This window comes from Phoca vitulina, unplaced genomic scaffold (assembly GCF_004348235.1).
Source record: "Phoca vitulina isolate PV1807 unplaced genomic scaffold, GSC_HSeal_1.0 scaffold26, whole genome shotgun sequence".
NCBI lineage: Eukaryota > Metazoa > Chordata > Mammalia > Carnivora > Phocidae > Phoca > Phoca vitulina.
In genome coordinates this window covers 22,418,732-22,439,108 of record NW_022589729.1, presented here as the reverse complement: position 1 = coordinate 22,439,108, position 20,377 = coordinate 22,418,732, and the positions used below count along the sequence as shown (strand labels likewise).

Sequence of the window (20,377 nt, the reverse complement as noted above, 5' to 3'; positions counted from 1 at the left end):
AGGCATGCGATGCGTGCTGGCTTTTATTATCGGCATGCGTGGGCATGTGGGGGTACAGGCATGAACAGCAGCTCCCAGCCGGGCCAGCTCCTGGTTTCCAGACCCGAGTCTGCCTCCCATGCCCAGGAGGGCCCCAGAAGCTGGGGGCGAGCAGGGCGGGGACACAGCGAGGATCTTTGGTGAAGGGGAACTGCTGCCCCTACTTCCAGCGCCCAGTGACCTTGGCCTTCCCGCGGGTCTTGGAGCTGCAAAAGAAGCAGGGCCCAGTCAGAAGCGGGACCCAGGCCAGGGCAGCAGGTCTCCACAAGGAGGAGGCAGAGGGGGTTGATGCGGAGGGCTGAGAGGGGCAGCCTGGAGCTGCCTCCAGATGTAGAGTAGGGCAGCAGGCTGGAGGGAGTCCTTGGGGGCCCTGCACTCCATTCCCCACTGAGCAGTGATCATGGGGGAGCTCAAGGCCGAAGCAGCCTGTGCCCTGAAGGGGAGGGGGAAGGGGTGGGAGCCAGAGCCCTCAGAGGAGGAGTGGGATGGCTGGAACACAGGGAAGGAGGAGGCAGGGCTGGGTGTTGGAAGGACCTAGAAACTTACACTTTCTGGTTATCATTGATCCTGTTTCGGAGAACGTTGATCTGTAAGTGGGAAAGATAGAGTAACTTTGGAGCTCATTGATTCAGGTCCCAGGTGGCTGGGGGTGAGGGAGAAGCCAGCTTAACACAGTTGTGGGGGAGGAGGGAGGAGGAGGGGAAGGCGGGATGAGGAGGAAGGGGGAGGGGAGGGAGGAGGAGAGGTGGAGAGGAGGCCAGGCAGTGAAGCTGTGAGGGTCAGAACGGTTAGAGATCCAGAAGGGCCCAGGTCCCACACGCAGAAGCTGAGGAGAGGCTTCCTGACCACCCCACTGGCCTGTCACTGTGGGGGTCCCAGAGCCAAGGAGGGCTCGGGACAAGGGTGGCATAAAGAGGCTTTCTGAGAATCCAGTGCAAGGCTGGGCCTCAGGAAGCCCTCCAAACAGCCCCAGCCCAGCCCGAGACACCCCCCTCCCCAGGCACTCCTGCCCAGTTGCTCAAGAGGGGCAGCACCCCCATGGGCCACACCCACAGTTCACCGCCCTGTATTTCGGCCAAATCTAAGCCCGGCAGGCCAGTTGCAGAGTTAAATATGGAGCCAGAGGAAAAGAGGAAGGCCCAGGCCTGGAGAGACTGTAATGGTAGCTAATAGCTACCGAGCACTTAGTGGGGTACCTGGCATTTTCTGTTCCGTTATAAGCACTTTCCCAAATATTAACCCATAGGATTACTGTGAGGTAAAACTTCATACATGTAAAAGTGCTTGAACTTTAGAGATCCAGAAGGGCCCACGTTATTGGGCCCTTGGAACACGTTATTACTGTTATTATTACTATTGTTACCTCTGTAACTGTCACAATAGCCCTGTGAAATAGGGCCTGCTGGCATCCTTGTCATTTAGATGGGAAACGGAAACAAGGAAAAGTAAGTGACTTGCCCAGGGTCACACAGCCGCTGGTAAGGGGCAGAGCTAGCTACAGAACCCAGGCAGTGTGGCTCCGAAGTCCCTGCTCACTGTCATTGCACAAAATTGCCTCTCTGCAGCCACGGGGGCCTGAGCTGTGCTCAGAGGAGGGGCCCGTCGCATGGGAGATGCAGGAAAAGCAGGCCCCGAAAGGGAAGCTGGACTCCTCGAGGCAGAAGGGCCCCCCGGGGAAGTGCGCAGGACCTGTCCCGGCTGAGCCGATCCTTGCCGGCTGTCTGTACACCTGGGACCCTCCGGGCTGTGAGCCGGAGGCTCAGCTGGCTGCACCCACACCGGGACCTCAGGGGCCGCAGGGAGAGGTGAAGGGGCTACCTCTCTCGTGAGCCCTCCTCTGCACCGGGAGGCCTGGCTCTGTGCATCCTACTCCTCCCGTCTGGCTCAGTGCATCTGAGCTGCTGCCTCAAGGCCTTCAGGGACAGAGGGAGGGAGCCCCCCCCAGGGCTGGAACCCCAGAAATGGGTCTTTGCTCAGCCCCAGCCAGTGAACCATCAGACTTCTCCAACAAGCTGTAGCCCAGGGGTGGACGCGCAGCCTTGTCAGGGACAAGACACCCGGGCAGGTGTGTGAGTTGGCGTGGGTGATGGATGACAGGGACCGGGGAAAGGGGCCTGACTGGCAGCGGCAGCGCGGGACCTGATCAAACCAGGAGGAGCATGGGATGGGGGAGGGCAGCAGTGAGCAGGCTCACTTCGTATTTCTGCTGCTTGAACTTCTCCTGCAGGTCGAACTTCTCTGCCTCCAGGTTGTAGATGCTCTGCCATAGCTCCTTGGCCTTCTCCCTGCACCGGCCAGAGTGGGGATGGGGGGGAGGGACAGGGAACGATAAGGAAGGGTCTTCATCTGCCTTTATCCCAAATCCGACCCAGCCCCCAGAGGCCCCAGCCCTCCTTCCCACCTCCAGGCCTGCTAATGGGACCCCCAGCCCACCTGGCTCAGCATGGGGCCCAGATGGCAGTGCCCAGTGCTTAGGAACAGGTACCAGGGGCTGCTAGGGCAGAGTTCGGGGGGAAGAGGGAAAAGCCCTTCCAGCACTATAGAGCGTAGTCCAATCCCCCTTCCCACCACCTGGGTGCAGGTGGGTAAGGAGAAGCTCAGAGGGGTGAGGTGCCTGTTCAGTTCTCTTTCCCTATTCCCTGGAGGCAAAGCACTGAGATGGCCTGACCGGCTCCCTCCCAACTCCACTCCCACCGGAGTCTTGGGAAAAAATATGTGGTATGGCAGCGCCCCCTGGTGGTTCATGTGGAGAATGTGCCCTCTGCCCCGCCTGCCCTCCCCACGCAGATGTAAGCAAGGTCCCGAGGACCACCAGCCCCCACCTCAGCTGATCTTCATTCAGGTGGTCGATGGCCAGCACCTTCCTCCTCTCAGCCAGAATCTTCTTCTTCTTCTCCCTCTCTGTCTGCCTCTTCCCGCTTTTCCGCTCCGTCTGGAGAGGGTGACAAGCAGGGGGCGTTGGCTAGAGAACACAAACCCCCTCTCCCCTAACCCACCCCAAACCCAATAGGGAGTAAGACAAGGCCTGCAGAAGGACTAGGTCCTAATCCTCTTCTTCCTGAGACACCCACGCCACCAACTGCATGGATTTCCAGGAGAAACTGAGGCCGGGGCAAGGAGGGCCATTTCAGTCCTGTGTTCCTTTGCCTCTCCAAATTCTTCCATCTCTCTCCCGGCTCCCTCCTCCCACTTACGCATTCTCCACACTCCTCCCCTCCAGCCAGGCACCCTCCCCTCCCAGGGAGCCCCCAAAACCATGAGGAGGAAGAGGGTTAGAGGTTTTTGTACCCACCTGGGCCTGCAGGGCCAGGACACCATGAGAGAAAGGCCCAGAGAGAAAGAACGAGACCCGGACAGAGACGCAGAGAGAGAGCAGAGCACAGGGCCGGAGGCAAAGGCAGAGAGACAGGGGAGAAGGAGAAGGTGATTCAGACGCTCCTGCAGGCAACCTTGTTTATTAGGACAGGAGTCTGGGGGTGAGGCACGGACTGTTTAGAGAGCGGGGCCTCGCCAAAAGTCTGGCTGGAGTGGTCGCTGTGGGGGCGGAGGCAGGCAGGCTGGTCTGGTTCTGAGCTGGGGACTTTAGAAATCTAAGAAAATGTTCTGATCTCTCCACTGCCTAGAGAAAATCAATGTTTTATTTCCTCTCCTCCCTTGAGAATGGAGTACCTAGCAGGAGTGGGACACAGAAATTAGGAGCTGAGGGAGTCCGCAGGAATAAACCATCTCACAGCTGTGTGGGACACAGATGCTTGCCACGGGGGCCCATCTGATCTCCGAGCAGGCAGGGCAGACACCATTAAAGCGGCTGGACAGGTGAGCTAGCTGAGGCTCTGAGCTTGCCCGAGGCCACACAGCAGTACCAGAGCTCTGGTTCTAGGCTCGGGGCTCTTCCAGATGCGCCAGCCAGCTTGGGGGCCCCCGGGCACCGCTGACACGGGGGGGGGCCTCTGCCTGCAGCCCCCACCCCAGCAGGCCCCTCCTGGGGAAAGCCACAGTCAGGCAGAGAGCCCGGGGGGCGGGGGGCGGGGGGGGGGCAGGAGGAGGCTTCGGTCTCTCACACCAGGTGGGAATTTCCTCCTGGAATCCAACTTGAAGTCTGTGGACACCCCACTCCTCCCCATACGCCAGGACCCCCTGAGACAGTTGCTGCTCCCTGACCTACCTTCTGGATGTAGCCCCCAAAGTGCATCATGTTGGACAAAGCCTTCTTCTTCCGGGCCTCATCCTCGGCCTTCCTCCTGTTCTCCTCCTCCTCTCGTCGGGCTCTCTCTTCCTGGTTTCCATGGGGGGTGGGGGAGGAAGAGAGCAAATCGGGGGGGGGCACAAACCCCTGACACTGGGCTGAAGTCCGTGGTCTTTATGGGTCAGTTGAGTGGCGCTTTCTCTCCATCGGGCAAGAAGCCTCCTGAGGGGAACCCCCAGCACAGGGCCCGGCACATGGGAGCGTGAAGACTTTTGTTGATGAATGAGGGAAGAATGATTCCCAGGGGTGGCTCCCGTCCCCGCCTCAGGCAGGGAGCCCCCCCCCCCAGGAGGCCTGGTGCCCTGGAAGGACCTCCAGCAGCAATACGGGAAGAGGGCCATGGGCCCTTCTGTTCCCAGGGAGCCGGCACAAGGGCAGGGAGGAGGGCTGGAGAGGACCTACTTGGGTTATAATGGAAGTTTTGTACCTTTCGGCCCCTTCCATCCATTTTGCCCACCTCCACCTGCTGCCTCTGGCAACCACCAGTCTGTTCTCTGTACCTATGAGCTTGGTGTTTTGGTTTTGGTTTTGTTTCATTTTATATTCCACATATAAGTGAAATCATACAGTATCTGTCCTTCACTGTCTGACTTATTTCACTTAGCGTAATACCCTCAAGGTCCATCCATGTTCTCACAAATGGCAAGATTTCCTTCTTTTTTATGGCTGAGTAATATTCCTCTTTGTGAGTGTGCGTGTGTGTGTACACATTTTCTTTATCCATTCCTCCATCGACGGACACATGGCTTGCTTCCATGTCTTTGCTACTATTAAGAAGCCTACAGTGAATGGGGCACAGATATCTTTCCGAATTCATGGTTGCATCCTCAGGTAAATACCCAGATGTGGAACTGCTGGACGGAGGGTCTTATAAAATAATAAGTCCGGGGGCACCTGGGTGGCTCAGTCGTTAAGCGTCTGCCTTCGGCTCAGGTCATGATCCCAGTGTCCTGGGATCGAGTCCCACATCGGGCTCCTTGCTCAGCAGGGAGCCTGCTTCTCCCTCTGCCGTTCCCTGCCACTCTGCCTACTTGTGATTCCTCTCTCTCTCTCTCTCTGTGTCAAATAAATAAATTAAATCTTAAAAAAAAAAAATAGTAAGTCCGGGAGGACCCAGACATTTCTGTCTTGTTTACTGTGTATCATCAGAATCCAAACAATGCCCAGCACCCCACCAGGGGCTCGTGGACTGAATCAGTGTGTATGAAAACAGAGGGGTCTGGGGGGCCTGGAAGGAGCTGGAAGCACGGTGGGGGGTTCTGTGGGCCTTGCACTAGGGGTCACTCACAGCCAGGCGAGTCTGCCGCTCCTTCTCCCGCTCATTCCGGATGCGCTGCTGCTCGGCCCGCTCCGCCCGCCGCTTCTCCTGCGGGGAGAGAGGCCAAGCCTGCCCAGTGTGTGCACAGGGAGGAGGTGTCATCCGAGGTGCCGGGACCAAGCGGGGAAAGCGGTGGCAAGACAGCCCACGGGGGATGTTCCCCACCGAGTCTCAGGGCAGGGCAGGCCCTGCCTCCGAGGGCTTCCGCTCTCAGCCAGCTCAGTGGGCGCGGATGCAGACGGCCCCCCGACAGGTCCGAAGGCCCCGGCTAAATAAAGACAGGCCACAGCGGGCATGCGCGGAGGGCCTACACTGACCATCACTCATCATGGGGTTGTCCTCAACGATCTGACAAACGTCAGGCGGGCTTCTCCCGTCTCCCCTGACTGCCATGCCCCTGGCCCCACGCCGGCCCCGGCCCCTGCTGCGTGTTCACCGACAGATGGCCAAATCCTCAGCGGGGGCGCCAGCCGGAGCCGCGCAGCCGTGTGCCAACGCGGCAGCGAGTGTGGTGGGGAGAAAAACAAAGGAATCCAAATAATCTCCCCTCTCCCCAGCAGAGGCCGCATCACCCTCCCTGCGTTGGTGGGGGGAGCTGGGTCCAGTGGGAGGGAGGCAGGGGCCGAGGTGGGACGACAGCCAACTGACCGGTCATCCCACAGCCAGAGCCCGGGGCGCCCAGAGACGATCAGCAGCTCCAGCTGCCAAGCACCATCCAGTGTGGTGGGGAGGGAAGCGGGGACCCGAGAAACCACAGTGCAGGGCCTCCGGAGCGGCTCCGGGCCGCAGGGATCCTGGGGGAGAGCCCACTTCCCGCAGGGTCAGGGGCCCCAGGGAAGGCTGCCCGGAGGAGGCGGTGCCTAGCACAGAGCGGGGAGGACAGAGTGCGCGGCCTCTGGGGGCCTTTCCACGGGAGACTGGACACCCACAATCCTGTCTTTGAGTGAGATGAGCTCCTCCTCCTCTTTCTTCCTGTTCTCAAAGTGAGCCTCGATCAGCGTCTGTAGTTCATTCAGGTCCTTCTCCATGCGCTTCCGGTGGATGTCCTGCGAACGCACAGCACGCTCAGGGCTGCCGCACCCACGGGTCCGGAGGACAGCGGCTGGGTAGGGAGCACCCTCCGCAGAGCAGAAGCGATGGGCGGGCTGGGGGCCTGGCCCGGGAAGGGGCCGCGGTGGCCTGAACCCAGGATCAGGCCCGGCCAGGTCTGTGCAGAGCACCATCCCACCTGCCACGTCACCCCACCCCGCCCCCCGCCAGGCCCCCAGGCCTCCTCGGGGCCTCCGCGCTCCCCACAGGCACACTCACATCAAAGTCTACTCTCTCGCCATCGGGGATCTTGGGCGGCACCAAGTTGGGCATGAATGGCCTGTTGGAGAGAAGAGGAGGGAATCCGTGAATGTCATCCCCACCGTGGCCCCAGCGGACAGGGGGTGCCCCGGGCGGGCAGGGCCCTTCCCCTTCCTGCGGAAGCGCGGCTACAACAGTTAAGCCACATCACGGTCAAGGACAGCAACCTCGCACCCGGGGCCACCGGGCTCTCTCACACGTGCCCTCTCAATTCATCCTCCCCCTACACCCGCGACGTAGGACCGCCCGTCTCGCCAAAGACGCCTGAGGCTCAGAGAGGTAGGGACGTGCTCAAACCACACAGCTAGGAAGCGGAGAAGCTGCGACACGTGTGGCTGACCCCACAGGATCTCCCATGAGCCCTGGAGTCCTGTGGTTTGGTCCCAGCCCCAACGCATGCTTGCTTTGTGACACCAGGTCCAGTGGGCTCTGGTCCTCAGTTTCCCCATTTGCCCTCAGGTCTGGGTGGGGCTGAAATGAGATACTGCAGTGGCCATTCAGGTGGCCAGGAAAGGGAAAGGCTCTGGACAAATGAGCAGAGCTGGGATTATCTCCGGGGCTGGTTTCAGGAGGTCCCATGGAAACGGGGAGAAGCCTGCGAGTGTGGGCGGAGACGCCATCTGCTGACAGGTTGAGCATCGCAGAAAGGGAAACCTTAGTTGGCCAACCCCTCCCCCCTGCTCCCCCCTCCCCCGACACCCACAGCTTGCAGGTGCTTTCACATGTGTGGACCCAAGCCACCCTGCCCCGCTCCTCTGCGACACTGTGAGGCCACCCAGGCTGGCACAGTGTCATTACTTGGCTCCCCCAGATTTTCTTTTTTTTTTTTTTTAGGATTTTATTTATTTATTTTACAGAGACAGAGAGAGCAAGAGCCCCAACACAAGCAGGGGGAGTGGGAGAGAGAGAAGCAGGCTTCCCGCTGAGCAGGGAGCCCGACTCGGGGCTCGATCCCAGGACCCCGGGACCATGACCTGAGCCGAAGGCAGACGCTTAACTGACTGAGCCACCCAGGCATCCCTCCCCCAGATTTTCTTCCCTCTTCCCTCAGGTCCCAACTGAGCTACAGAGGAAGGTGTTCCAGCCTTGGGATAGGACAGGGCATCTGTCCAGGGCCGCAACTAGTCCACCCCTTTCCTCTAGATGAACACAGTGCTGTCCACGACGGGGTACGCAATTGGTAATGGAGTGTGGGTGGACTTCAGTCCCCGCTCTCCCTCAGGCCGACTCTCGTGCAGTACACAACCTGTACTACCAGGCCTGTGCCTGCCGCACCCCGCAGCCCATGCCCACTGGGCCATACTGCACTTCTGTCCTGCCCTAATCATCCCTCAGGGCTTCACCACAGGTGTGTCCCACTCACCTGGGCTTTGGTTTGGACTCCTCCACTGGGCCATCTGGAGAGAAGCACAGAGCCACAAGGTCAGGAGGCCCCAGATCTGGTCCCAGCTCTGCCCCTGATGAGCTGGGCACCTATGGGCCTCCATTTCCCCATCTGCACAGTGAATTCCTTCTAGCCCCGGGGATCCCTGGTTCCAGGAGCATCATGAAGAATTAAAGCAGCAGGGTCACAGACCCCACACTCGCTCTCCCATAGCAGCTCCCAGGGGGGACATCTCAGGGCACAGCTGGGTCCTAACAAGAAGCACACACTCCCAGAGTGAAATTTCCAAGACTTTTCTCATTTGCCAATTCTGGGCAAGGCAGCTTTGCTTCCCAGTGAGGAAGGGTCCCATGGCACTGTCCCAGGGGATCCTGGCCCCAGGGTCCCCACCCAGGTCTCTGACTCCTTAGTTGCTCCCTGGACTTCCTGGCCTCCAGGAGGGAAGCTGAAGGGCAAGACCCAGCTGGCCCCTCCCCTCCGGAGGCGTGACTGGGACCACTGCACCCTTGCCAAAGCCTGCCGCATGACAAGGACCACCACAGTGACCCACCACATGGACCATCTATGTCTTGGGATTTCATCCTATAGACACCACACATTACAAGTGATTTTGCCTGAGTTCCAGGAGCCTTGTATGAGTAGGTGACTTCTGGGGGCCCTGCCCAGAATGGGGACTGGACATTGGTCCCCTCTCCCACAGGGCACCACCCAGGCAACTTCTCTAGAATGAGGGGGACAGAGGTTTGGAGCCCAACACCCAAAACCTGCATGGTCACCAACTTCTGTCCTCCCCTCCCCTGAGCCCCTCCTCGCCCACCTCCCTGGAGGAAGCCCTGTGGTCAGTCTCCCCCCAAAGCTGCTTGTAGGGGTTCCCTTGACACCCCAATACCTCTCTCCTGATGTCCAACAATCCTTACCTTCAGCTTCTTTAGCCTCCCCTTCTTGTCCATCTCCTAAACAGAACATGAGACATCAATAAGATCCTTGTTCTAGGCTCAAGTCCCCCTGCCAAGAGTCTCCCCCACACACAGGTCCTAACCAAAGTGCACCCTGCGGCTCCCGTGGTCAGGGGATGTCTATTCACGCACATGCCCCTGGGCGCAAGGCTCTGCCTGACATGAAAGGAGCACACAGTCAAGGTCATTGACCAGACCATCGGCGGCTGAATTCCAGCCCAGGCAGGATGTGCGGCTGCACAGGCTGGAACGTGGCTTCCAGGTATATTTCCTAGCACCACAGGGGTGCCTCTGGGGGCTCCTGCCACGTCCTGAAGCACCAGGACAAAGCCCGTCACACCCTCACCCCAGACAGACCCTTACCTTCTGCATTGGTCTCCTCCGTCTCAGCCTCACCTTCAGCCTCTTCTGCTGCCGCCTCTTCCTGCTCTGGAGAAGCGAGCCAGACACAGTGAACACCCAGGCCCCTACTTAGGCTAGCAGGCAGAACCCAGATCGGAGAAGGCTCGGGACGGAAGTTAGCAACACCCAGGATCCAGATGAATTTTGGGGTCACCGATATGAATGACAAGGGGCTGCTCAGTTCCAGGTTTAAACCAGAAGTTGGCAAACTATGGCCCAAGGGCCAAACCTGGCCCCCAGACTGTTTCTGTAAATAAAGTTTTATTGGAACACAGCCACATCCATCCATGTAGGTACTGCCTATAGCAGCCTTTGCCTTACTGCAGCGGAGTTCAGTAGTTGCAACAGATACTGTGGGGCCCATGAAGCCTAAAATATTTCTATCTGCTTCCATTACAGAAAATGTTTGCTGACCCTGGTCAACCATGACAGAAGGGCATGATCCGGCCTGTGAAGAGTCCTTTTGTTCTACACTTGCCTCTCCCGGAGTTTGGGAACTGGAAGTGGGCCTTTCTGAGCATGGAGACCTGTTCTCTACCTGAAAGCCACTGGGAGGGCCAGAAGTCTGAGGTGGGAGGGCGTTAGGGTGTGGTAGGTGCCGCGGGTACCCGCGGAGAAGGGCTTGCAGGCCTAGCAAGGCTCATTGCTGGGGGCGGGGAGGTCTGGTGGCTAATAGCTGTTTCTGCCTGACTTAGCGCCTTTCCCCAACAGCCTCCCTGGAAATATGACTCCACCCCATTCCCCAACTTTCCACCCCAAATGTTCCACCCAGGCATCTGACACCACAGGATGTATCCTGCTTAAGGTGCGGTGTTGGGAAAGCTCCTGCCCTGAACTCAGGAACTCTAGGGACCCTTCAGCTGTATCTAAAAGAAACCAAACCAGCAAGACTGTGGGTGGGTGGATGAGATGCCCACCCTGTAGACATTTGTACTGTCCAGAGTTGGTAGGATTTTTCTATTTTCATCCCTCTGCTTGGTAGGATATGAACCCCACCCAAGTCAGGCACTTGGAGTAGACAGATAAGACAGGATGACGCCCGGCACGCGGCTCTGCCTGTGGAAGGTGTTTGGGAATGCTCACTGACGGATGGGCTGACATGTGGCAGCCTCCTGGCAGAGGGAGAAGAAAAAGCCTCAGGGCGGGAGAGAGAGGGGCCGTCGTGAAAGAAACACCGGCCACCAGTCACTCTGCCTGATGCTCCCTGTCCTCTTGTCCTAGGTCTGGGCCTGGGGATGCCTCTTTTTTGATCCCCTTCAGGATCCTTACCTCAAAGAAGATCCTTCCAGAAGGGGTGAGAGGAGAAGGCTGGGCAGCAAGAGTATGGCCAGTTTGGGGGTCCTCTTCAGGCCATGTTGTTAACCCCTCCCCCCATCCCCTTCTAATGTTTCAGTTCTCTGTAGAATACCCCCCATCCTCATCCAGTGGTCAGGTAACGTGCTCGCCGAGGCGCTCCCAGCCTCCCCAGACCACCCACCGCAGCTTGGAACCTGACTATGAGAAAGCTCTTACTCAACTTTAGCCCAAGTCTGTCCCCCTTGCCCTAGTCCTATCCCCGGGGACTGGGAACAAGTCCAGGCCCCCCACCCCCACCCCCAGCAGGGCACATTTGAAGGCTGACGTCATGTCCTTTCTGCTCTGGCTATTTCCAGTTCCCCCAGCTGCTCTTCAGATAACTTTGTCCCCAGGCCCCTCACGCCCTGGCCACCCTGCCTGGGTGCTGTCCAGCTCAGAGCGAGGGCCCAGTATGTGCAGCAGGGGCAGAGAAAGGCCACTCATTCCAGATATTAGTCCCCCTCTGTGGCCACATTCAGAGCAGGCTGGGGGACAAGCCAGCCCGGGTCCTTCCCACCACCACCCAGCCCAGGAGAAAGATCAGGAACCAGGGGAAGAAGCAGTGGTCTGGCCCCTCTGAGGCTGGGAGGAAGTGACTGACCCACACCTGCCCCCCTGCCCCCGCCTCTGCCCCCCCTCCCCTCCCCCACCACAGAACAGGGCCAGGCTCCGGACAGCAGGGAGCAGAAAGCACAGGAAAGTAAAAGCTGTACTACCGTCTTCGTCCTCTCTCCAGTCCTCCTCTTCTGGGGGTCAGGGAGTGGCCGCAGCAAAGGGGAGAAGCGAGACAGGTTAGTCTGGGAGCAGAAGGACGGGGACGGGAGCGGCGGGACAGCGCATGGTTTTGAGCGTGAGCTTTGGACTTAAGCTCCAGTTCCAATTCCTGATTCACCACGTCTAGCAACTTGGGCAAGTCCCTTCTCAGCAGCTTCCCAGGTGCCTTGTCAGTAAAATGGAAATAATCATCCTCCCTTCTCCGTCGACGTAAGGATGAAATGATCTACCATGCGTGCAGCACCCAGCTGTTACCTGGCACTTGGGAGTCATTCAGTAAGCGGTAACCGGCCGTTTCCGGCTCTGCTTCCAGACACGGAGACAGAGGCCCCGAAGAGCAGAGTGGGAACAATGCACTGCCATCCAGTTTCTCCCGTGTTCCTACCCTGAATGAGCCTCTCTGATATCCCACAGAACATCTCCAGTTTCCAGGAGCCACAGTTGTGAAAGCCCCACTGGAGAGCACGGCACAGGGCAGATGTGCCTGGTCTGGCTGAAGGGAGTAGCCCCGTCAAAGGAAGGCACAGCATTATAACACAGGGAACAGACCAGCACACAGCAAATACCTGCCCAAAGGAAGAGCTTACAGCAATTGGTACTCTTTCTCTCCTGGAAGAAGAGACAAGCTGTTGTCCATTCTGTAGGCTCAGTGGCCATCCATTTAGACCTTGCTCCTTCTTGGTCATTTATAGCCGGGGACTTAGCTATGTGGGAGGCAGGTGGAGTCCATTCCTTGCAAGCAAGGCAGATGCTACATGGAGTTCAGTCCACCGTCGCAGCAGAGAATTATTTTGTTAATTCACAGCCAAAGCCTACTGTGTGTAGCAGGCAGATTAGTCCCAAATTCAAAGGTCTGTATCTCAAATACAACCCCCTAAAATTCACGAGCTGGCAAGTCCTCCAAAGCAGAGGAAAAGCCACCGTATCGAGCGTATGTGCAGGGAACACAACAAAAAAGTGGAGCCAGCTGGATTTTTGATTCAAAAAATATTTCAGAGAGCTTCTGACATATTTGGTGTTCCTTGAAAACCAAGGTGACTCCAGTGGCCCCTCTTAGTTTCCCCCGTGAGTTGCTCTGGTGTCTACTCTTTGGCCAGGCACCCTAGAATAGCCTTAAATGTGTGAGAGGCTCCTCGTTTTCCCTAGAAGGCGTAAGGAAGAAGGGGGACAGCTACTGAAGCGCTTGGCTCTCTCCCTAGACCTTCAGGGAGCCCCTTCTCCTGATGTCCACACGCTGTGTGCTGAAATGATACTTCTAAGAATTTGCTGAGCCTCTAAGGGGCAGGATGAAACCCGCCTGTGGTGCAGAAGCCTGAGGGGACTGAGGGCTATTCTGGGCCACTTGGGGGGCTGGGTGGGGACTGGAGTGAGGCCTCTTAGTCACTTCCATGTGTCAAGCACTCAGGAAGAGAGAAAGGTTAGGGTGTTCTTTCATTGGGATATGAGACATAAAGCTAAGGAAAGAATTGTGAGAACAGATCAGAGTAGGAATGGGTCTATGGGTCAAAATGGACTTTCGAAAGATAATGATGTCTTCATGCTTATCTAAAATGTTCCCGAGGGGCGCTTGGGTGGCGCAGTCGGTTAAGCGTCCAACTCTAGGTTTCAGCTCAGGTCGTGATCTCAGGGATCGAGCCCAGCGTCGGGCTCCATGCTCACTGGGGAATCTGCTTGTCCCTCCCCCTCTACCTTTCCCCCTCCCCACTCGTGCTCTCTCTCTCTCTCTCTCTCAAATAAATAAATGAAATCTTTTTAAAAATGTTTCAGATAACTGAACACTTCCATAATCTCATTTGAAAAATTATTAAGCTGAATGTTTTTAGGGGTGATAATGGTGTCATGGTTATGTTTTTCTTTAAATAGTGCTTATCTTTTAGAGATACCTACTGAACTTTAAGCATGAAATGATATGAAGTCTGGGGATGATTTGGGATGTCTGCTCTAAAATAAGTGAGGGGAGGTGAAGCATAGATGAAAAAAGATTGGCCATAGTTGATGATTCTTAAAGCCAGATGCTGGGCATTTGGGGAAGCAGGGTGGTGCGTAATTCTATTTTTGCTACTTGTACATGCATTTAAAACTTATCATGGTTGAAAAAAAATTAGAGAAAAAAATCAAAAAAATAATTAATTGGAAAAAGTGGCGATTCTGTGTGAACAAAATGATGGACAGTCGAGACAGGTTTAAACCTTTTGCTTAAGACCTGAGCAACCAAGGCTAGGACTGATTCCCATTTAGGAGCCATGGATCTTGGCTCAGCTGGGAGTGAGGGGCAGTGACAGGATACTGGATTCCCGGGATCTCTCTTTTCTGGCCCTCCCTCTGCCCGAGCTCCGTACCTTCCACAGCTTCTTCTGCTCAGGGGAGAAGACCACGGCCGCAAGAGAGGAGACAAGAGGTGGGTCAGTTTCCAACCAGGCTGCCTTTCATCCGAATGAGTACACAAGCGTGTGCTTACCTTCCTGCTCCCTGCCATGCAAAAGATGCTGTCAGCACCCCACACGCACCCCACACGCACCCCACACGCACCCCACATGCACACACTCGTCTTTCCCCAAAGGTAAGTCCATTCCTTATTTCCCTCATTGCCTCATGGAGCTCACCCTCCTAGGCCCACCTACAAAGGCACCCCCGAACGGGCCCAGTCTTCTCATCCAGGGCCTCCTGCCACGGTCCCCAGCAAACCTCTGCTTGGTCTCTCCAGCATCTGCCCGCTTAACAACTCTCTCCCTGCACGAGCTTTGCCAGACTGTACCCTAGAACACCCTGCCCTCACCCCTCGCTCCCTATCCAAATCCAACACAGGTAAGCCTGACTACCCCAGCCCCCACTGCTCTCCCCCTCCTTAGAGCTCCTGCCCTACCCACAGCCCACCCTCCAAGCCCGGCCCCTCTTGGCTGATTACTTCCAACATTTGACATCTTAACATCCCATAGGAGAGCAAATTCATGAGGGTAGGAGCTCTGTATCCTGATATCCTGATACCTCTGCATCCTTCCTGGTGAGCATCACCCTCCAGGAGATCATTGTTAGATTGGCTACCAGTGTCCCACCCCAGGGTGTCCCCAAGAAGGGTGGTGGACAGGGCACTTCGGGAGGAATATGGTTCCAAGATGAAGTGCTAACAGTGAGCTCTGATTTGGGTTTTATGGGGCACGATCAGCTCTGTGGCTTCAGGATAGCCACTGAACGTCTCGGATCTGTTTTCAGGAGACACACCTTCTAAGCTCTTCTGCCTCCTAGTCTCGTAGCCAGGTAGGACCCCAGCTGACCCTGGGAGCTGAGCTTTCTTTATTTCCAAAAGTCTCCCAGCCTGTGGCCAGCCCAGGATCCGCAGCAGAGGCCAGATCCCGGAACGGGCACAGCTGCTCCCCTCCCCATCCCAGCTGGTTCCTGGGCCAGGTGTGAGGGGCGGGGTGGGGAGAGGGCCAGCACCCCAGACAGGATGCTCCAGATACTCACTCCTCGTACTCTTCCGCCACCTCTTCCATGTCAGACATGGTCTCTGCTCTCCCTCCAGAAAGAGAAAAATGTCAATATAGGCAGAAGGGGAAGCCCGTCCTCCTCAGCCCCAGGCTGCCACCCCGAGAGGCCCTGGGGGGGCGGGGGCTGGTGAAGCTAGCCCGCCCCTCCTCAGCCCTGTGACCTGCAGTGAGGAGCCTGCTTCCTCCTCTGTCGGGGGGGATAGTAACCCCCACATCACCACAAGGGCAACCAGCCGATGCCCATTTCACTCCTTGCCCCTCAACAGGCAAACCTTTTGGAATGTCCCTGTTCTGGTGCAAATCATTGTAACTCTCAAAACAATGTATCTATAGTTTCTCAACCTTTCCAGCCCACAACCTTGCCAGGCATTCAGGGCAGCAAAGCTGTGCAGCCCCCCTCCATGGGGTCTGCTCGTCACCGCACAAAGCTCCCCTGGGAGGTTGGTTCAACGGACTGTGGCACATCCATAGCGTGGACTACGTCTCGGCAATGAAAAGGAATAAACCAGTGATACTCGAGACACCTTGGGTGAATCTCCAGGGAATTACCCTCACGGAGGAGGAAAAGGCCAATTCACGTGATTTCACTTATGTAACATTCTTGACATGGCAAAATTATAGAAATGGAGACTAGACTGGTGCTTGTCGAGGGCTGTGTGTGGGGTGGAAGAAGGTGAGGGGAGGTGGGCATGGTGATGAAAGGCACACAGGAGGGGCGCCTGGCTGGCTCAGTCCGTGGAGCGGGCCACTCTTGATCTTCCGATGTTGAGCTCAAGCCCCACCTTGGGTGTAGAGAATACTTAACAATTTTTAAAAAGGCACATAGGACTTTTGTGGTTTTAGAACGGTCTAGTGTCTTGAGTGTGGTGATGAACACATGAGCCTACGCAGGTTAAAACCATAGAGAATTTCACACACACCTGGTCTAAGTAGAGCTGGGGAAGTCTGCGTCAGGCTATGGTTTGTAGCGAAGTCCATGTCCTAGTTTCGATCCATACCACAGATGTGCACATGTACCGTTGGGGGGACTGGGCAAAGTGTACATGGGACCCGTATCATCTCGGGATTTCACATTAAACTACCGCCGATCAGTACAAATTCCAATTAAAGAATGTTTGCCCAGGGAACTCAATTTGAGATACTCCCTTAACTGGGATAGGAAAGGACAATTCGAATCCTCTTCCATCAGCTTGCTGAGTGTGTTTGGGCAAGTCTTTGTTTAACACCTCCGAACCACGGAGATACAGCATACACATCCTGGCTACTCAGGGGTCTTTATGAGGAGTAAGTGGACATTAAGGAAAGTGGAAAGCACGAGGCAGTGTCAGGTTTTATTGTATTTCCATGCAATTACAGGGAGGGGCGAGACAAACCCGGATGTGAATCCTGGCTCCATCTCACATTTGCCTGTGACCTTGGAAAGGTCACGTAACCTCCTTCCCCCTCAGTCCCCTCTTCTGTGAAAGGGCTCCTCCGCTGGGGAGGCTGTGGGGCTCAGAGCTAATAAAGTACCTGGCCCAGAGCAGACCCCTGATGAATACCCATTATAACCCAACCCTCCTGGGCCACAGCAACGTGCCGCCCAGGGGCGCCACTCACACTGGCTGAGAGCTGAACGGCGCCCCCCAGAGCTGGGCAGCATGAAAGCTGTCCATCTGCCCCAGCGAGGAGAGGGGTAAGGTGGTGTGAGGGCGGCCGCCTCAGTGAGGCTTCTCGTGAGCCACCAACTTCTGACCCAAGCCACAGGGACGGGGCCACAGAGCACCGCTTACCACCCTCTCCACCTCTCCCTGCACATCCTCCTGGAGTGACGCCCCAGGCACCCACCTGCGGACACCCAGGGACAGTCCCTGCTCTGGAGGGGTGGGGTGATGTCTGCTGCCAGGCAGCCGCTTTCAGGTTGAGGAACTCCGAAGGAGCCTCTGCTCACGACTGCCCCTCTGCGTGGAGAACTCCCCCAGACCCAGTGCCCATGGCAGCCTCGAGCTGGCCGCTCATCTGAACCTGCTCCAGAGCTGTCCGGTCCTGCTGGGCTCAGGACGAGCGCGCCTGTAGCCCAGCAGGGCCCTCCCCAGCTCTCTCTGCAGGAGTAGGGTGGGGGCAGGGAGGGAGGGTTTACACAGAGCATTGGACAGGAACTCTGAGCCACGGTTTGGCTCCCCTGGGATGGGGGTGGGCGAGAAGAGATGGCCGGCATGAATGGTGTCATGCAGGAGGATGGACCCTCACTGTGCTGAAGAAAGACCCAAACTCCAGAGCATCTCCAAATGGGTCTTCGGATGAGAGTGGCCAAAGAGAATAGCCCCCTAACCCCAGATATGCTCTGCCCCAAGCCCCAGGGCAGTAGCCAGGACTAGCACCCTGGGAGGAGTCTGTCACCTCAGGCAGGACAGAGAAGTTTCTCAGGGGAGCTATGCATGCCAGCATGGGGCATGTGGCCTCTAGCTTTCTGTCCTCTCCTGCCCTGCCCTCCCACCAGCTCAGAGCCACCAGCAATGGCTCAGGGGCTCAGAGGAAGAAAGAGCAGCTTGGAGCCCTCTCCCTGCTCCCGGGAGCACCATCCAACTCCTAAAAATAGCAAGGATGGAGAGCAGGGAAGGGCTTGAATTCACCCGAGAGGACGCTGCCAAGCCAATGGCCCAAAGGCAAGACAGATGAAGTGGCAGGGGATGGGCTGAGGTTACAGCTTTGGAATGAGATCCAGTCAGGACCCTGGCAAGGCGAGGAATGAGAATGTGCAAAGCAGCTGTGTCTTCACACCCAGACCCTCACCTGCTTCCACAGACCGCTTTCTAGCCAAACTCCCTCACAGCCAAGAGATCAGGGTCACCTTCCTGGGGGAGTAAGTCAAAAACAATACAAGGCACAAAGAACAATGGCCATAAGGTCAAAAGATCTGGATGTAGGGGTGCCTGGCTGACTCAGTCCATAGACCGGGAGACTCCTGATGTTGGGGTCGTGAGTTCAAGCCCCACATTCGGCATAGAGATTACTTTAAAAAAAAAAAAAAGATCTGGGTTTAAAACCCAGTTTTTGCTGTGTGACCTTAGCTAAGTCACTTAATCTCTCTAGGCTTCAATTAGCTTATCTATAAAATAGATGAGCTTCAAGTTCCCGTCTTGCAGAAACAAGTCTCTGAGTGTCTGAGGAATGTAGGCCCCATCCCTCAGCCCTTGTCCCCAGCATCCAGCTGGACTCCTCCCAAGCCTGCAGCTGTCAGCCCACCAGGAGAGCTAGGGGACAGGGTTGAGGCGGGCCAGTGGGTAACCCAAGCCGCTCAGAGGACCTGCCCTGTGAGACTGGGGTCAGAGGAGGAATTCTGGAGGTCAGGTGGCTTCCCAACTGCACAGGGCCCGGAATGTCCTTTGAAATTCCTTGCACTCCAGGCAATCACTTCCGTAGACATTTGCTCCGCCTGCCCAGGAGAAGCTGAAAATCAAGGGAATATGACCTTCTCTGCCACTCCCAGACCCAGAGCAAGGTCTGTCCCTCCAGGGCATGTCGGGATGAGGTGGGGCAAGGGTCACACTCGCAGAGACCCTGGGGGCAGGGGGCAGCTAGACTCTGACCCCTGGAGCTGGGCTCACAGCCCATGAGAGGACCTTGCGGTGGGGTCTCTCCCCCCTCAGCCCCCCAAGTGCTGCTTGGCGGTGCTTTCTCTCTGCAGAGGGGGGTGGTGCTGGCTCTGGAAGTCAGACGAACGTCTCCTGTCTGCTTGCAGAGCTGCTCCAGAGGTCCCTGCCTGCCCTGCACGTGTGCTCTTTCTCAACGCTTCCAAGACAGTTACTGACTTGCTGGAGATGAGAATTTGACCACCAGGCCCTCTTTGTGACTGATACGACCGCAGTCTTGCTCTGCTCTGAATCCAGAAGGACTTGCCTGGAAAGGTTCAGGGGGCCCTGGGCCTGGAGGTGAGGGTCGGGACCGAGCAATCTGGGGGAGGCCCCGTTGCTTAGAGCTTCATTGTCTTTTGAGCAGGCAGAGGCCTGGTGATTATCTCGTCCATTCTACAGATGAGGAAATTGAGGCCCAGGGAGGGAAAGGTAGTCACCCAAGACTTTCCAGCTACACAGTATCTTTAGTGGCAGGTCTGGGACCCAGATCCAAGGCTCTGACTGCTAACAGAGGGTCGCTGCTGCCCTATGGCGCTAGTCTCAGAGTCCCATCCCAGCGACACCTCCTCTAAAGTGTGGCCTCTTCTTGGAGGGAACGTGGACCACCAGCAACTCTGACATCCCCGCAGTGTGGACGCAGGCAGACTCTGGGAAAGGTGCCAGGCTGCAAGACATCTTCCCTCTCCTCTCTGCTCTCCCCATCTCGAGCTGTGCCCGAGTCTTACCTCAAACCAGGAGCTGCCGACAGATCCCGAGGTATCTGCTCAGCCTCAGCGGGGACTGGGTGAGGGCAGGGGATGGAGAGGGCTTTAAGCAGGCCTGTGGGCTGGGGCCCCGTAAGCCAAGCCCTGCGGTGGGAGGGATGTGCAGCCGGAGACGCGGCGGGGGCGCGGGGGGTGCTGGGTGCTATTTTGGCAGGTGCCGGGGACAGGGCTAAAGGGACATGCAGCCCACGCCATATAAGCCCATGTGGTTGTCCAGCTGCTCAGATAAGCTATTTAAAACCAGAGCAGATACGCAGGCAAGAGAGGAGGGAGCAGGCATGGAACAGAAACCAGCTATCCCTCTTAAGAATCCTGATAAAGCAGATGCCAGAGGCCCAGGCCTGGGAAGGCAGGCTGGGAGCAGCGCTGGGGGGCAGAGGGCAAACTCCGAGACACTTCATGAGTCTCTGGGCCAGGGGGGTCTGGTGGGCAGAGGGAAGGGCTTATCTGCAGCTACACAGAAAATGATGCTGTGGGGAAAGACGTCTTCCAGGCTACTGGCTGTTTCTACTGGGCTGAGGGGCCTTGCAGGCAGGCTTGGCAGGCCTCAGTGAGGACATCTGCAAAGTGGGTCTGCTCCATGCCCCCCCAGAGCCATGTGACAAGCCCTCCTCACTGGGAAGGAACTAAAACTGCTCCAGGGGGTCAGATACAAGGTAGAACTTCCAATCAGGAATGATGGTTCTCCTCAGACAGGCAGCTGGGTTGTT

The 20,377-nt window shown here is 57.0% G+C and overlaps 1 protein-coding gene across 4 annotated transcripts; it reads right to left on the bottom strand.

Annotated features, from left to right (window-relative positions):
* Positions 1–9: 9 nt before the first annotated feature.
* Positions 10–20,078, bottom strand: TNNT2 (troponin T2, cardiac type). 4 transcript variants are annotated; one of them, XM_032422381.1, is made up of 17 exons: positions 19,629–20,078; positions 15,267–15,318; positions 14,263–14,273; positions 14,144–14,158; positions 11,747–11,776; positions 9,657–9,722; positions 9,255–9,290; positions 8,317–8,350; positions 6,912–6,972; positions 6,533–6,649; positions 5,574–5,651; positions 4,205–4,315; positions 3,332–3,337; positions 2,862–2,971; positions 2,234–2,324; positions 586–626; positions 10–245 (listed from the first exon to the last, which is right to left on the bottom strand). In XM_032422381.1, exons 2-17 carry the CDS (start codon positions 15,302–15,304, stop codon positions 200–202), a joined length of 891 nt encoding a protein of 296 aa, XP_032278272.1. In that variant the 5' UTR covers positions 15,305–15,318; positions 19,629–20,078; the 3' UTR covers positions 10–199. The 4 variants fall into 4 exon arrangements, with proteins under 4 accessions (XP_032278272.1, XP_032278274.1, XP_032278273.1 ...); XM_032422383.1 differs by having other exon boundaries at positions 11,747–11,773; XM_032422382.1 differs by having other exon boundaries at positions 15,267–15,314.
* Between the last annotated feature and the right edge of the window lie 299 nt (positions 20,079–20,377).

What these genes read in the sequence shown, in the direction of transcription:
- TNNT2 (XM_032422380.1), bottom strand. Translation starts at nt 10,122, where the DNA reads ATGGTTGACCAGGGTCAGCAAACATTTTCTGTAATGGAAGCAGATAGA. An exon ending in GGAGGAGACCAATGCAGAAG is followed by an intron (nt 9,291 to 9,656) that starts GTAAGGGTCTGT and finishes TGTTCTGTTTAG; the next exon opens with GAGATGGACAAGAAGGGGAG. An exon ending in TCAAGCAGCAGAAATACGAA is followed by an intron (nt 627 to 2,233) that starts GTGAGCCTGCTC and finishes TCCCACTTACAG; the next exon opens with ATCAACGTTCTCCGAAACAG.